Source organism: Ovis aries, chromosome 6 (genome assembly GCF_016772045.2).
Source record: "Ovis aries strain OAR_USU_Benz2616 breed Rambouillet chromosome 6, ARS-UI_Ramb_v3.0, whole genome shotgun sequence".
NCBI lineage: Eukaryota > Metazoa > Chordata > Mammalia > Artiodactyla > Bovidae > Ovis > Ovis aries.
The window spans coordinates 70230333-70246932 of record NC_056059.1 but is presented as its reverse complement, the minus strand read 5'-3'; the positions used below and the strand labels follow the sequence as shown (position 1 = coordinate 70246932).

At 34.3% G+C, this 16600-nt stretch overlaps 1 protein-coding gene across 2 annotated transcripts in view; it reads left to right on the top strand.

Annotated features, from left to right (window-relative positions):
* The window catches only part of CHIC2 (cysteine rich hydrophobic domain 2), a 71421-nt gene extending 55195 nt beyond the window's left edge, over window positions 1-16226 (top strand). For both annotated transcript variants that reach the window (XM_060417122.1, XM_004009829.5), the window contains exon 6: window positions 1239-16226. In XM_060417122.1, the coding sequence (XP_060273105.1) occupies window positions 1239-1289 (51 nt within the window). In that variant the 3' untranslated portion in view covers window positions 1290-16226. The remainder of the gene's footprint in view (window positions 1-1238) is intronic.
* Window positions 16227-16600: the final 374 nt, after the last annotated feature.

Here is a 16600-nt window from a genome sequence, read left to right as displayed (position 1 = left end):
TATGGCTTCTGAAGGGAAAAAGTTTGTAGGATATATTCTTTTAAAACTAGTAATAATTCAGATAGTCAAAGATATCTTTTACTATTCATTGTGCAATATAGACTGGAAAATATAATTTAGTCATCAAATTTTAGAGCTAGAAAGAAATCTTGCCATCTCTCCAATCCTTTCATTTTATAGGTGAGGACACTGAAAAACAGAGGATTCTAGCTCAAATAAAGAAGCTGGGTAGGAAGCTAGTGAACATTTTGTAGGCAAATAATAGGTCAGGAGAGTAACACAGGGGCACCAAATGATGAGTCAGCTAGGGGAGGAGTATATTGGAGCCATGTATAGAAATACCTTCTTTTTTGAGGCAGGTCAAAAATCAGGAGAACTAAAGAGTGAAAATGAAGATTTGTGGCTCAGATGACTAAATGTAGAAAAGTACCCAAACATAGAGGTCATATCAAGACAGTTTCTAAAAAGACTGAGGAGTTCCTCAAACTGGAAAGTGTTTAAATTGAATAATTTTTTGTTTAGCATCCATTCCGTACAGAGTTGAAACAAGGGGGAAAATTGATTATAATTTAAGACAGTTCCAAGTTTGGAATAAAAATTAGCTCTGGTCAACCTGTGTCTTTCTGTGTTAACTGTGTTTTGTTTTTTGATTGATTTCCATTTAGTTTCCTAGTAAAAAGTCCTTTGGAACAGATTTTAACCTTTAATTTTGCTAGCCTAACCTTTAATTCTGCTAACTTAAAAAGAAAAGAATGTTTTTAAAAAATTAAGAGAGAGAACCAACAGTTTGTCTAGAGATCACATGTCCCAGTACAGTAAAATGAGAACAGCTCTAGAACCTAAAGACCCGTGGAACTGGGCTGTAAATAAAAGGGAAGAAGCCTGTGGAGCTGAATATTAGGGTCAGCTGCAGCCACCATAAGGGAGTAGAAAGGGCAAGGCTTTGGAGTTAAGACAGTCTTTTGTTCATATACTAACTCCATAATCTGTGGTGTTGTACTTCTCAAATCATCAGGTTTCTCCTCTGTAAAGTGAGTAATGATAATACTTGCCTCATTGTCAGGATTAAATAGATAGTATGAAATATTTGGTATGTAGTTAGCTCTCAGTAAATGCATGTATTCTGCTCTTTGTCAGAGGCACTATAAAAATTGTTTTAAGTGATGGGAATATAAATGAAGTTTTTTAAGATAAAATTTTAAAGAAATCCTTTTAAAACTTGTTTTCTCCTTCTACAGGTCATCCTCATAGAATTTTTACCAAAGACACCGATTTTTCGACCAGATTAGCATTTACTTTATTTATAGAGACTTTCCAAGTATGTTGTCTTTCCAATGGTGCCTTGCTTGGTGCTCTCCTGGTGGTGACATAACATTGGTTCTACAGAATCGTGTGGTGTTTTTTTCTGTTTTTTTTTTTTTTTTTTTAAATAACCGCATGTTCTAAGTGTGCATTTTTGTCAAACTTTGCAACAGTTATTTCATACAGATGTTTAATACTTAAGTTATTGTGCTCTTTTCTGTTATGTATTCTGATTTTCAAGGATTACTTTTTTGTATTATCAAAAGAAAAATACATTTGAACTTAGCATAAAAAGTGGCCAGCTTTTTTATTTTACCACCAAGGTATACACAGTCCTTTATTTATTAATTCCTTAATATAGAAAAAGACCTTTGTAAGGCCCTACTTATCTATTATTCTAGCAAGCACACCCTGTAGTATTTCTCTTGCTTTTTAAATTTATTGTCATTATTTTAAAATAGTGTTTTCTTTCATAGCTTTTTGAACCATAACATATTCCTTCTCATACAATTCCTAATGCTATGTTTACAGCAGAAATATCTGTAACATTATAAAGACCTGTCAAATATTTTGAAAGTATTTCCATCTACAAAAGTCGTAAGGCAGGATTAAATTATTTTCATTAGAATAGACAAATCAGTGAATGGTATGCATGCATCTAATGTTTACTAGAGCTCAGGATCACAAAACATAGTAGCATTGCAATCTGTATATTTTTGATCAAGGTATTAATTTAATGGCCTTATTTGGGTTATTTTTTATTGTTTTATCAAATCTTATGTACAAAAGTGTAGGAATACTAGAAATACTCCTTTAAAAAATTTCTAAGGGAACTATCTCTCAATCTAACAGCAATTGTAGAATGCGTATGTTTCTGAAAAGTTTTCGAAAGAAAACATTATAGAATTAAACTGGTGTTTAATATCCCATTGATATTTAAAACAGATTATTCCTAAGAAATGGAGGGCATATCTAGTACTGTTTTAATCCACTAGTTTGCTTTCAGTCCAGTTATGTATACTTTTCTGATTAAGAGTATGATACACAAGTTTGAGTCAGATCATTTTGTTTCTTTAAAATATGTACAGGCATACATTTTTTTTTTTCTGCTCCTTTTGGTTGTACATATCTCCATGCATTTTAAAACTTTCTAAATTTCTGAATGGCCTATGTGTAAATTTTTGTTTTTATAAACCTTGAAATTATACAAATTTTGTGTGTGTATACAACATGTTCCATACAACTGTGGTATCGAGCAATAATGTGAATAACTTTTGAAATTATATAAACTATGCTTAATTTGTATTAAGAATTGGTACCACTATATAATACTTTTCCTTGTATTAAATCTTTTAAATACCAGTTTCATTAATTTATATACCTGTATTTTTAAAAACTATTTCTTTGTACTTCTCCAAAGTACTGTAATTCTATGTGAATTTGAATAATTTAATGACATATCCTATCATATATTAGGAACTATCTTAAAAATTAGGATTTTTGGAGAGGGGTGCGTCCTGAGATTTATTTGTTTCCTTTGCTTCCCAAAACATCAACTTGAATTTATAAAACACTTTTCCTATGAAGAGCTCAAAGTACAGAGAATTCATACACTTCTCATTTTATTTACCTTGTGTCTTGGATATGTCCTATCACCTTAAAGTAGTGCAAATTAAAAGATAATGCTATTCAGAAACTCTAGTATTCCTCTGTGGTTTCCCTGTGACAAATCATCTCATGGAGAACGCTGATTTTGCCTCAGGAGGATTCCAAAAGAACAGCAAAATATAACTGTGTAGACTATGCAGCACAGTTCCAAATCTGAAATTTTGTGAATTTGTGGAGCATCATGTTAATCAGCTTTATAGGAAGAACTGTACCCATTTAGGCATAATTCTTTTCTTCTATTAATCTTCTATAAGTTGTAATTTTAACATTGTATTCCCATAAGAATATTAATATTTTTAACAGGATAGTTTTCATACTTGATAATGTTAAGTATAGGATTTTAAAATATTTTCCTAATTTTATTGACAAATATGTTGCCTAAAGAGTCCCTGGAAATGGGCAGTCATATTTCTAATGAATATATGGAAAAGAGCTGTGAATGCTTGATATGTGAGATTACCATAAGCCAGTTATACTTTGAGCAGTTAGATTTCCATGTTTGGGTTTTCATTAGTAGCCCCCAGTGTAAGCCCTTTTATTTACCCTTTCTTGAATCATGAATTTTCAGTGTCCGTGTTACTGGAAGTTAGGAATGTTGGAGATGCCTGTGTTATATGAACATTAGTCCAAAGGAAATTTTATTTCCAAAGGAAATGTTTTAAATGATGATCTTTAGTTTCTGTTTTCTAGTTTGTGAGACATGAACCATAGTACGTAATTATAAAAATGGCCAAGAAAAGGTATTATCAGCAGAAAATCTAATGTATAGATTTTACATAGGTTAAGTGAATATCTTATGATCTTCATTCTGGCAATATATTACTGGCATTTTACAATTAGTCCAGCATCCCTTTGTAGAAACATTCCTTTATCAAACATTGTACTTTGCAAACCCTATTATATTTTAGCACATGACTTTTGTATACCTGAATTAAAATATATGATCATCCAAAATCTAATGACTGTAGTAAAACTGAAGTAACATTTAGCTCTTAAGGTAACTATGCCCTTCTCTCACAGCCTGACATATAAAATGGTCCTCAGATGCTCTATTATGACTCTTTAATGACTAGGTTTCATCCATTTAAAATATAAACATGTAATTTTGGTCTGAAATCAAGAAGTGTTCAACCTTGGAAACTAGTAAACAGTGATTTCCTATCCTTACTAGAGAAGCTAGTTTTTTAATCGAATAATTTAAAATCAGGAAGAACCACAAGTTTCTCCATAGTTGTATTTTCAGTGTTACACACAGAGGGCTTCCGATTGCCTCTTAATGGTCATAGACACAGACCAACTATATAAAATATTGACAGCATTCCATATCAATCTTTGGTTATAAAATAATGATATTAAGTAGTAACGTACAATTGAATCCATAACTGCATCCCTAGCTGCATGATTTCAAACTACACTACTTTTGTTATTGTTGTTGTTTAGTCATTCCGCTATGTCCAACTCTTTGTGACCCCATACTTGTATTTAGTAGTATTTATATAGACTGTTTCAACTTTTATGGTAAGTGCTTTACTATTATAACCATTAGCTGCTTGCCTAATGTTTCACTGTAAATATTTGCTTTGGCTCAACTCTTGGTCACTAGTACTTAATCTTAAGTACAATGTATTTAAAACTGTCTTTGAATTCTAGCATTTAGTCCTGGACTCTCTTTCAAGCTTCTCCTATCCCATTGAAGTATTGTGGGTCCTTTTGCTGCCCTCCTGATGGCCGGAATCTTCACCCAGGTGTGGATAATTCAGAATTGCCTTTCTGTCTATCTTCCTTACTCAAAGCTCCCAGTAAGAATGTTAATTTTTTCGTGCTGTTAGCTAGGTGTTTAGAAAGCCAATTAAAGTGAGTCAGTGACATTAAGTGAAAATGGCTGACACTCTGAATTCTTCTAAAGTGGTACTTGCAGTTTTAAAAGGGAATTTCTTAACCAATTTTCAATTGGTTTTCCTTTTCAAAACACCCTATCAGTCTGGACTTTCCCAGGAAGGAAGTAGTAGAATGGTTGCATGTGAGGCTTCTCAAACCATTGTTTCTGAAGAAAGCTGATTTATGTCTAGTAATAGGGTAGAGAGAAAAGGCTCCAGACCAATCCCAAACCAAACTATTTGTTATCCCGTAATAATTGGTGTTCAGTTCAGTCGCTCAGTTGTGTCCGACTCTTCGCGACCTCATGAATCGCAGCACGCCAGGCCTCCCTGTCCATGACCAACTCCCGGAGTTCACCCAAACCCATGTCCATCGAGTTGGTGATGCCATCCAACCATCTCATCCTCTGTCATCCCATTCTCCTCCTACCCTCAGTCTTTCCCAGCATCAGGGTCTTTTCAGATGAGTCAGCTCTTTGCATCAGGTGGCCAAAGTATTGGAGTTTCAGCTTCAACATCAGTCCTTCCAATGAATATTCAGGATTTCCTTTAGGATGGACTGGTTGGATCTCCTTGCAGTCCAAGGGACTCTCAAGAGTCTTCTCTAACACCACAGTTCAAAAGCATCAATTCTTCAGCACTCAGCTTTCTTTATAGTCCAACAACTGGAAAAACCATAGCCTTGACTAGATGGACCTTTGTTGGCAAGGTAATGTCTCTGCTTTTTAATATGCTGTCTAGGTTGGTCATAACTTTCCTTCCAAGGAGTAAGCATCTTTTAATTTCATGGCTGCAATCAATATCTGCAGTGATTTTGGAGCCCAGAAAAATAAAGTCAGCCACTGTTTCCCCTCTGTTGCCATGAAGTGATGGGATCAGATGCCATGATCTTCGTTTTCTGAACGTTGAGCTTTAAGCCAACTTTTTCACTCTCCTCTTTCACTTTCATCAAGAGGCTCTTTAGTTCTTCTTCACTTTCTTTCATAAGGGTGGTGTCATCTGCATATCTGAGGTTATTGATATTTCTCCCGGCAATCTTGATTCCAGCTTGTGCTTGCTCCCACCCAGCGTTTCTCATGATATACTCTTCATATAAGTTAAATAAGTAGGATGACAATATACGGTCTTGACATACTTTTCCTATTTGGAAGCAGTCTGTTGTTCCATGTCCAGTTCTAATTGTTGCTTCCTGACCTGCATACAGGTTTCTCAAGAGGCAGGTCAGGTGGTCTGGTATTCCCATCTCTTTCAGAATTTTCCACAGTCTTCCAACAATAAAAGAGAAAACTAAACATGAACATCACCAGGTGGTTGACACCGAAATCAGATTGATTATAATCTTTGCAGCCAAAGATGGAGAAGCTCTATACAGTCAGCAAAAACAAGACCAGGAGCTGACTGTGGCTCGGATCATGAATTCCTTATTGCCAAATTCAGACTGAAGTTGAAGAAAGTGGAAAAAACCACTAGACCATTCAGGTATGACCTAAATCAAATCCCTTTATGACTATATAGTGGAAGTGAGAAATAGATTTAAGGGACTAGATGTGATAGACAGAGTGCCTGATGAACTATGGATGGAGGTTCGTGACACTGTACAGGAGACAGGGATCAAGACCATCCCCGAGAAAAAGAAATGCAAAAAAGCAAAATGGCTGCCTGAGGAGGCCTTACCAATAGCTGAGGAAAGAAGAGAAGCTAAAGGCAAAGGAGAAAAGGAAAGATATACCCATTTGAATGGAGAGTTCCAAAGAATAGCAAGGAGAGATAAGAAAGCCTTCCTCAGTGATTAATGCAAAGAAATAAAAGAAAACAACAGAATGGGAAAGACTAGAGATCTCATCAAGAAAATTAGAGATACCAAGGGAACATTTTGTGCAAAAATGGGCACAATAAAGGACAGAAATGGTATGGACCTACCAGAAGAGAAGATATTAAGAAGAGGTGGCAAGAATACACAGAAGAACTGTACAAAAAAGATCTTCACAACCCAGATAATCATGATGGTGTGATCACTCACCTAGAGCCAGACATCCTGGAATGCAAATTCAAGGGGCCCTTAGGAAGCATCATTACGAACAAAGCTAGTGGAGGTGATGGAATTCCAGTTGAGCTGTTTCAAATCCTGGAAGATGATGCTGTGAAAGTGCTGCACTCAATATGCCGGCAAATTTGGAAAACTCAGCAGTGGCCACAGGACTGGAAAAGGTCAGTTTTCATTCCAATCCCAAAGAAAGGCAATGCTAAAGAATTCTTAAACTACCGCACAATTGCACTCATCTCACACGATAGTAAAGTAATGCTCAAAATTCTGCAAGCCAGGCTTCAACAGTATGTGAACCGTGAACTTCCTGATGTTCAAGCTGGTTTTAGAAAAGGCAGAGGAACCAGAGATGAAATTGCCAACATCCGTTGGATCATAGAAAAAGCAAGAAAGTTCCAGAAAAACATCAATTTCTGCTTTATTGACTATGCCAAAGCCTTTGTGTGGATCACAATAAACTGGAAAATTCTGAAAAAGTTAGTGTTAAGTAAACTGAAACTATCTTTTTAAATAAATAGATTCTTAATTTTCATAGATATAATTGTGAACTGTATGTTGTTTTTAGGATCAGACCTTTTGTAGAAGTTGAGGTTTGAAGGAGATTTATCTTTGAGATATGAAGGATATCTTGAGTTACCTTGTTCTGTACTTTTATAGATTTTTGATAGTTTAGCGGCACCCCACTCCAGTACTCTTGCCTGGAAAATCCCATGGACGGAGGGCCCTGGTAGGCTGCAGTCCATGGGGTTGCTAAGAGTCGGACATGACTGAGCAACTTCACTTTCACTTTTCATTTTCATGCATTGGAGAAGGAATTGGCAACCTACTCCAGTACTCTTGCCTGGAGAATCCCAGGGATGGAGGAGCCTGGTAGGCTGCCGTCTCTGGGGTCGCACAGAGTCGGACACGACTGAAGCGACTTAGCAGCAGCAGCAGCAGCAGAAGCTTAGCTAGTGTTTACATTATTAGTTATAAATCTGTGTACTTGATTCTGCCATAGGGAGCGATAACCCCCTCCCCCCACCCTCACCACCTCACCTTGGTAAATTAAAACAACAGAGATTGATTGTAGCTTTAATAGACAGTAATGAAAACAAGTTCAGATTACTAAACCTGATTTTGAATTGATTTCTCATGTTCTGCAAGATCAAGTTTACTTGGCCTCTTCGCTTTTCATTTTCATGGATGGATACTATGACTACCTCATATTTTTTAATCATTTATTTTGCTGTTTATTATGTCCTATATGAAAATAAGTAGCTAGATGTTTAATAGTAATGATTGAGTAGCTTTTTAAACTTAACGATATCAGCAGAAACTTGAGTTGTTATCAAATTTTGCTTTTAAAATTGAAGAGTTATAGTGAGTACTCCCTATATATACTTATAATATTTGCTTATTTAAAAATGAGGTAAACATTAAATATAATATCTGAGAAAAATTTCTTTCTTAAAGACCTTTTAAAATATAGTTATATCTGATATTTAAGTAAAAGTATGCCTTTGTTTTGATGTGTTTTAACATTCTACTTCATAAACATGGTGCTCTGAATTTAAGAACTGACAACTTTTTTCTCTTCATGAAAGATACATTGTATATTGCTTTCTTTGCTCTGTATCTCATAAATATTTCATTGAATTAACTATACTAATAATGCTCAACTTTGGCAGATAGGGTATCCCTTAAAAAAAAAAAAAAGGAAAGGAAAGAACCATAATGTCAACCAGCCTTCAAGAGAAGATGAGGAACAGGTCACTGTTTTGGCCACTCTCCTGTACTGGACCATAATGTACCCTTAAACTACAGATATTTCTTTACTATTTTTTTTCCTACTGGTTCTTAATTTAGTAAGAGTGGTTAGATTTTAAACGTTTTAGAAGAAAAGTATATTCTAGTTTGGCAAGAAACCTTTTGTACTAAATAAAAGACCACCTCCTCTTTCTTCCCTTTTAATAGCAGCTTATTTAATTAGGTAATTACTCCAATCTTATTGCATTGCCATAAAGTCTTCAAAAACAGAAGTTTGTTGTAACTGAAGTTATCAAAGCCCTTTTAAAGTGTCTATTTCTTTTTTACGTTAATTAGAGCTAATGACATTTTGACCTTTCAGAAGAGTTAAGCATTGTAGACTAGAGCTGGAAAACAAGGTAGACATGATTGGAAAAATGTGTACTGAATTCTACTGTTGGAGAGAAATAACTGCATTGTTATCCTACAGTTTGGTTTACAGAGGGGAACGTTATACAATGGCCAGGAATTGCACACAGCTTTATACTTCCTTTTATATATTCTTTATGTATTACAGGGCACTGGGAAGGTTTGTTTTTGTTTTTGTTTTTTTTTTTAAGAAAAATATTGTTCTAAAGTTTTGCTATATAACGTTTTTTGAGAAGATTGGAGGCTACCTTGAATACAGTATTCGTCTGTTTATCTTTTATAATTTAAGTGTGACAAACAGTTTGAAAAGTACTAAATAAAGGATTTTAGGAATTTGTTCCTATGTCCTTGATGAGCATGGAATAGTTTTCAAATAAACTAATTCATTAGAAATTTTTCATGAGTGAGCAATTATGCAGACCCATGATCAAGGTCCCTATGAATTATACCTTCAGGTTATTCTAATTACACCTAGCTAAGTCTAGTAATGAAAATAATTGGTAACTTGATAAATATGCAGTTGAATTTTAAAGATATATATTTTTCTTTATTGAGAAAGCCATTATCAAATGAATATCATCTGTTTTTGTTGATGAGATTTTTCTTTTGGTTAGATAAAAATTTGTTGGTTTTTATAATTGTGAAAAATATCTGTATTTAAGATGGCTTGGTCTTTGTTCCAGTCTTGGCTGCAGAATATTTAGCTGTGTAAAATTAAATCTTCATTGACATGATTTTTTTCTAGTAAACAAATGGAGACCTGATTTGAGCTAGGCATTTTTTTTTTTAACTTGCTTACTTTGCCTAGTTGAATTTTTATTATTCTTAAGTGAATCTGTTGTATACATGACTTCAAAACATGATTCTATGCTCAAAACTGAAATATGGACTAATTTACAGCATTTGGTCCCTAAAGACTATATAACGTGTTAAATAAAAATTTAAGTCAATTTAGGTGAAGTTGGAAAAGGGAGTCTGGAATTTAGAGAGCAAATCACTTTAAAAGAAATTGACCAAAGGTAGTCATGTCTGTTGAAATGACTGTGTGAATGAATACACACACACATATTTTTGGGAATAAAATAGTAGGCATTATGAATATGAGTTTAGGAACTGTGAGCAATAAACTTATTAAAGAAAATTGTATATTATTGTGTTCTTGAACTTGCTTTATAGTTGGAAAACAAAAGTACAACTTGTATATTACCTTTTTTTCCCTCCAAAGATCTTATTTAAGTTGTCCTTAAGTTTTAAAAGCCAATATAGCTATTAAAGTTTAGCACTGATATTTAAGTTTTTTGGGGAAACATATAATTCTAATCACTTCTGCTCTAAATATACATATTTAGCACTTAGGTAAAGTTTGTTATACTGTATCAAGTGACTTTTTGTCATATAAGCTATTTTTTTCATTTTACCCGATTGACCCAGGTTCCAGTGCAAACCTTTAAAAAGTTCCATATATATGGAAAAAAGTGTATATCGGTGTGTATTTACATGCACAATTCTAAAATAGGATATTTATAAGTAATTATATCTCAGTTCACTAGGACATCTCTCCATTCAGCAGTAGGGATGCTTTTACACTCTATCACCTGGATTGTTATAGTTAAAATGCAAAGTGACAATTGATTCTATTTAAAGCATTTAAAAACTAAGATAAATTTTGTGCTTGTGGATTATTTTTGTTTCCTTGAATCATCTCAGTATTGTAGTTTTGAAAGAATTGATTTCTTATTTTCTGAATTTTTAGTTTTTTATTTTTTCCTCCATGCTAACAAGAAAAATGCAAATGTTCTCAAAAGTAAATGAAGTTTCCCTTTTCACAGATGGAGACCTAAGCAAAAATGCCATTACTGCTGGCATTAGTTACTATCTTAGAATCCATCACAGAAAGCCCAAAAGATAGCCTAACCTTTTGTACCTATAGTCTTAGATATTGTTAGATAGCCATTCAGTTTTCTTTACATCATGTGTGAGATGAATATTTCTTTAGACTTTTTTGTTTGCTTTGCTAAAGAAATCAACAAAAGGAAAAAAAGTCCAAAAAACAAAACAAACAAAAAACACCCTGTAACTCATGTGAAGCATGCAGGGTGTTGTAATTTCAGTTTGCAAAGTGGTGTGATACAATGTTGCTGAGGCAAAAGCACACGATAGATTTAATGTAGCCAATTGTATACTTTTGAAAAAAAGAGTAACTGTTCCCTGTGAGTTAATTTTGGATTTTTTCAAAATCTCTCTTTTAGGCTTTGTGCTGGATTCTTCCAGACAAATGCGTATTCCATGTGGGCCACTGTTCTGCTAAATGCTCTCAGTTCTCCTTTTGCAATCAAGATTATGTTGCTAAGGAGATTTTGCTTTTATTGGTGCCATTGATTTGTGTTAATACGTTTTGAATACCTCTCCGTATTCTTCCATAGACAAGGCCAAAAGAAAAACTTCCCCGAGTTTCCCAATTTACATTACAAATGTAGCGGTGGTGTAATGAAGCCGATATAAAGTGGGCAGTTGAAAGGGAACTAAAGAAGGGCACTCAAGTGAGAAATGAAGAAATGTGCCGGGTGTAGTCTGTGGGCTGCCTTTGGTCCAGCTGCAGGAACTGGCTCAGGCCATAGGTAGACTGAGTGAGCACCTCCCTCTGCAAAGACCACCCACTTTTTGGAGCCCAGGCTAGCATACCGCAGATTACCTTGTCGACTGATACAGGGCCATTTAAAAAGTGAGAGACTCTTCTTCTGAAGTGGCAAAGAGATGATTCTCTCTCACCCTCGGATCTCTTTTTGAGTCCTTCCTAGAGTATGACTGAGGCTAGACTTCCTCTGCCTTATGAGTTTAAGTTGTCTTTTAACGGGTGCCTTGTGGATGATTGTGAGGACTAGCATGTTCAAGTACTGCTGGTATGTCTCCAGGTGAGAAGGATGGTAACTAGATTAAGGGTTTAGTTATATGCTCCTTCCTTTGTATCATATTCTGGACTCCAGAGATGGTCATCTTAGTAAAAAATCTCAAATGTTCTGCTGTGAATGGAAGGGGAATCCAACTTGATACGTCTTGAATCAGTGATTTACTCACAGCGTGGTGTCTGAAGTTTCCAAAGAATACCTCTGTGGCACAGTCACACCCTTTTAGTGGTTTATATTGTTCAGACAATCTGTTGTTAACCCATATGGTTTTGTTGTGTTTGTTTTTTAATCAAATCACAAATTCTGCACTGATAAAACATGAAGAATTTTCAGACATTTTAAATTAGAAATGCAAAGAATAATAATATTAGGAACTATGAAAAAAATTGCTATATAAGTCTGAGAAAATAAACTGATCACCAAGAAAGCAACTTAAGTATTAAAAGAACAAGCTTGAGTTATTTAGAGATGAAATATGATGGTTTCTGTCAAAATAATTTACTGATTACTTCAGCAGAATAAAAGTCTAAATTACCAGTCCTTTAATGTTGTATGTATGATCTGGGCAGAAAGCATAAATTGAAGAGGCATTCTGCAACAAGTGGGAAATATAAAATTCCTGTAAACATCTGAAAAGGAAATCTTATTTCCTATATTAATGGTGTCTCCTCAGTAGTTTCTTTCCCCCAAAAGATGTTTGTCAACTACTGTGTTTCATGGTTAAAATTCCAGTTTGCACACTAAATGTAGTAAGAATTTTTGTCTTATGTCCCAGGATCTTTGTCTACTTGTTCTTCTGGGGCATCTTTTTCCTGTAATTTTTTAAAAGTCTTTTAAAAGTAATTAACTATAGTTTAAAGACTAAACTTGAAAAACACAGGGATGAATTTATATATTCTGCCTGGTATTTTTGGCTGTATTTCTCAATGATTTCTGTATTAGTGATACCATTCTTCCATGGTATAATCTTAAAGAATTTACTATAGGTAAAAGGTAGTGAAACAACACAATACTTTTGTACTATGTATTGAGAACTTTTTTCCTCCAAATTGGAATTAATCTATGGAAATGGAGTTAAATTACTTTAAACTTATGCTTAGAAAGACTGACCTGAAGAGATAGGCAGATGTGTTATATTTGTGTACATAAAGCATAAGCAATATAGTTTTACTCTGTACCTCAAACATGTAACAAAAACTAATGAAGTTATTTTCTAAATGTGACTAAAATTTATCAGACATATTCTAAGGTTTATGAACTTTGAAAAACCAGTTCTTCATAGTCTTCTGTTTATAATATACTATTCCAGCTGAAAGGTATTTCTGTAAAAGAATGCAAGGGTAGCAAGTCAATCATTCCGCCCAGCTTGCCTGACCAATGTTTCTTCTGTCTACTGCTTAGAGCAAAGATGAATTAGATGCTCTATGAACACATAGTATGTGTTTAAATACTATCAAAGCCGTCAATAATTAGGCTGCACCAGGAGAACCTTGCAGAAAGTGTGTGTGTAGGAGGGCACTATCTTCTTTTCCAGTTCTGTCAGCACTGGTATTGCTCTTTAGCCATATAGCCCACATCCATTTTAACAAAGAATCTCAGAGCTGGAAGAAACCCCAGTGGCGATGTACCTTGGAATCAACTGGGGAGTTTTTTGTTTTTGTTTTTTCAAGTTCAGTTGGCTGTCCTGTCACTCCCACCCATTAGAATTGGGAGGAGAGGGAAGGAGAACATGTTTATTTTGAAAGATTTTTTCTCAGTTATGATGACATCGTCCCTCCCCATTTTAACCTTATAATGACATAAGGAGTTTGTCATTTATCTATGCTCACAGATTGTTTGTGACAAGACTTATGTGGGGGGGTGGATTTCCTGCAGTAAATGCTATAATATAAATAGAATCTTCCTTTTTGCAAATTTGGCAGTTTGAAAAAAAATCCTAAAAGCTATTTATCATTTGAAATCATGAAATGTTATCAAAATTTATTCTTTGTGACTAACTGAAAGACTGTCACCTAGAGCACCTAAAGGCAATTTGTTGAAGAAAAACAACCCCAAATTGTTATCTCCCTAAGTGGTGAAATTCTAGCTCTATCTACTGTCCAGCCTGAAAACTGTGACTTAAACATTTAATTATTTATTGCTAGTCCATGTGAAAACATTTAGAATGGCTGGCAGCCTACCAGGCCCCGAGTTAAACATTCTACAGCCTGACTAGATTTGCTGGGTAGCCAACTTCACATCAGATTAAACACATTCTCTTCATGATGAATAGGTTGGAACCTAAGAACTTGATTTTGTTACAAGAAAACGCAAGGGGTGTGTTGTTTTCGAAATTAAAATTATTTTATGTTTTCCTGCCACCATTCTATTTGTGATTGTCAAAAGTATTTTCTTTGGTGGTGGTGAGATGGAGGAGAAATGGACAATGAGGGACTTTGGGTACTAATAAAATATGAAAAGGACTCCAACAAGGTTGGACACAATGCAGCTTAGAGATGAACATTCATGAATTTTGTACAGAAAAAATTTACATTTCATTAACATTTTAAATTACAAAGGCAGGTCTACAAATACTCATTTGTGTGCTTGTGTGTTCTCATTGCATTTTCCAAGCAAATGGTGAATAATGTAATGCTAACTATATTCGTTCCCTTACCATTAATTTCCCTTTTTATTTTAAAGTTTAAGCTAATTGTAATGTGTAGTAACTAGTAACACTCATGTCAGTGAATCGTACTTTATGGATCTATCCATAGAAGCTCTATGTAATGTTCCCTTATGTAATAAATGCTTAGGGATAATGAAGGGTACTCTGAGCATCACTGCTCCCCTATGTAGTACACCAGTTCTCCACAGACTTGCCATTCTAGTTCTGCATCCACATGGAGAGAAATCAATAAACTGTCTTGATAGTGAATGACAATAGGAAAATACAATATTTGATGATGAAATTCACTAGACTAGGATAGAATTCAATTGAGTTTGTTATTCTTTCAAATATGTTATACTTTGGGAAATTTTGTGAAATTACAAAGTATTCGAAAGGGTTATAGAGGAAATGGTGACTAACTCTGTAATGAGTTGAAATGTTGGAACTAAGAACTCTGCTCAAGGGAGCTGGCTGTCCAGCAGGCTGCCAGTTGAGGGTAATTGACAAGCAGGTGCCTGAAGAAACCACAGGAAAGGTCCTATTTTTAGTTATTGGCATCAATAATGACATTATGGCTCTAGGCCATGATTGAAGAAGATATTTTCTGAGCGTAGTGTATCTTGAATTGAAAGTGTATTAACTGTTCAACTGCAGAAAGTTTCAATGTCTAAAAAATTTTAGTAACTGAAAGCCCTTCAACCAGATCGTTCATTTAAGAACTTATTCATGTGCAGTTTAAAATCTTAGCAGCTTAAAGAAAAATCAGCTTTAGATATATTTTTTATAAAATGTACTTTTAAAATCACAAAATGTTTAATATTTTCATGAATGTGTTGTTTCACTTTTTAAATATTTGGAGCACTCAGAAATATACCTAGTTTTGGAGTTCTCAAGGAAGCAGCCATTAGTCAAGAATATTGGTATTGCAGGCTTAGTGAACTCTGACATTTGTCTTTTTTACACTGTCTTCTAGCAGTATGGAATCCTTATAACTATGCTTCAAATGTGCTGTGATTCCTAAATGCCATACATCCATGAAAGGGTAAACATGAACAATTTCTTGGTTATCTCCTTTTTTCCCGTATTGAACTACCCTGATTTACTCATCAAAATTGCATTCTTGGAATAATTTATATCAAGATCACAAATGAAATTTATTAAACCATTCAAAATCAACTGGAAAATGTTTTTAATTAAGAAGATGAAGTACTGGAATTGGCAATGTTGAAGCCTAGATTCTTAAATAGTGTGTTAAAATTTGTTAAAGTATGTTTTTGGGATAAGTTTGCATAGCTTAAAAAGAATACAAGAAAAATGATTTTTGTTTTTAAATAATTCTAAGTATTGGCCAGAGATAGAAAGTCAGTGGTGATCCTACTTTGGAATAATGCTTAGCTTTCAAAATTAGACTTTTATTTTTATTTATTTATTCTTACAAAAAGGGTACTTTGCTTCCTTCAACAAGAGAGTGTTTAAGATTGAACTTTTTGAAACTGCTAGATGTAATTTTTTTAAAACAAATCCTGTAGAAATAAAGAGAATGTCAAATATATTTCAAACAAACTTAGAGCAAATCTATTTACTTACAGAATTGCTTTTCAAAGATATCTCAAAAAACAAAAGGGAAAAATTTAAATTTTTTAAATTTATTGTCATTTTGGTGCCACTTAAAGCATGTTTGGGCTTCCTTGGTGTGGTGGTTCAGCTGGTAAAGAATCTGCCTGCAATGCTAGAGACCTGGATTTGATCCCTGGGTTGGGAGATTCCCTGGAGAAGGGAAAGGCTACCCACTCCAATGTTCTTCCCTGGAGAATTTCATGGACTGTATGGTCCATGGGGTTGCAAAGATTCAGACACGACTGAGTGACTTTTACTTAACTTAAGCATGTTTTTGACCCATTTTGTTGTTAATAATTTTAAAATTGATGATGGTAATATTTTTTTCCTGAAACATAAAGGAATCCAGCTCAACTTTTAAAATCTGCTTTTAAAAGCT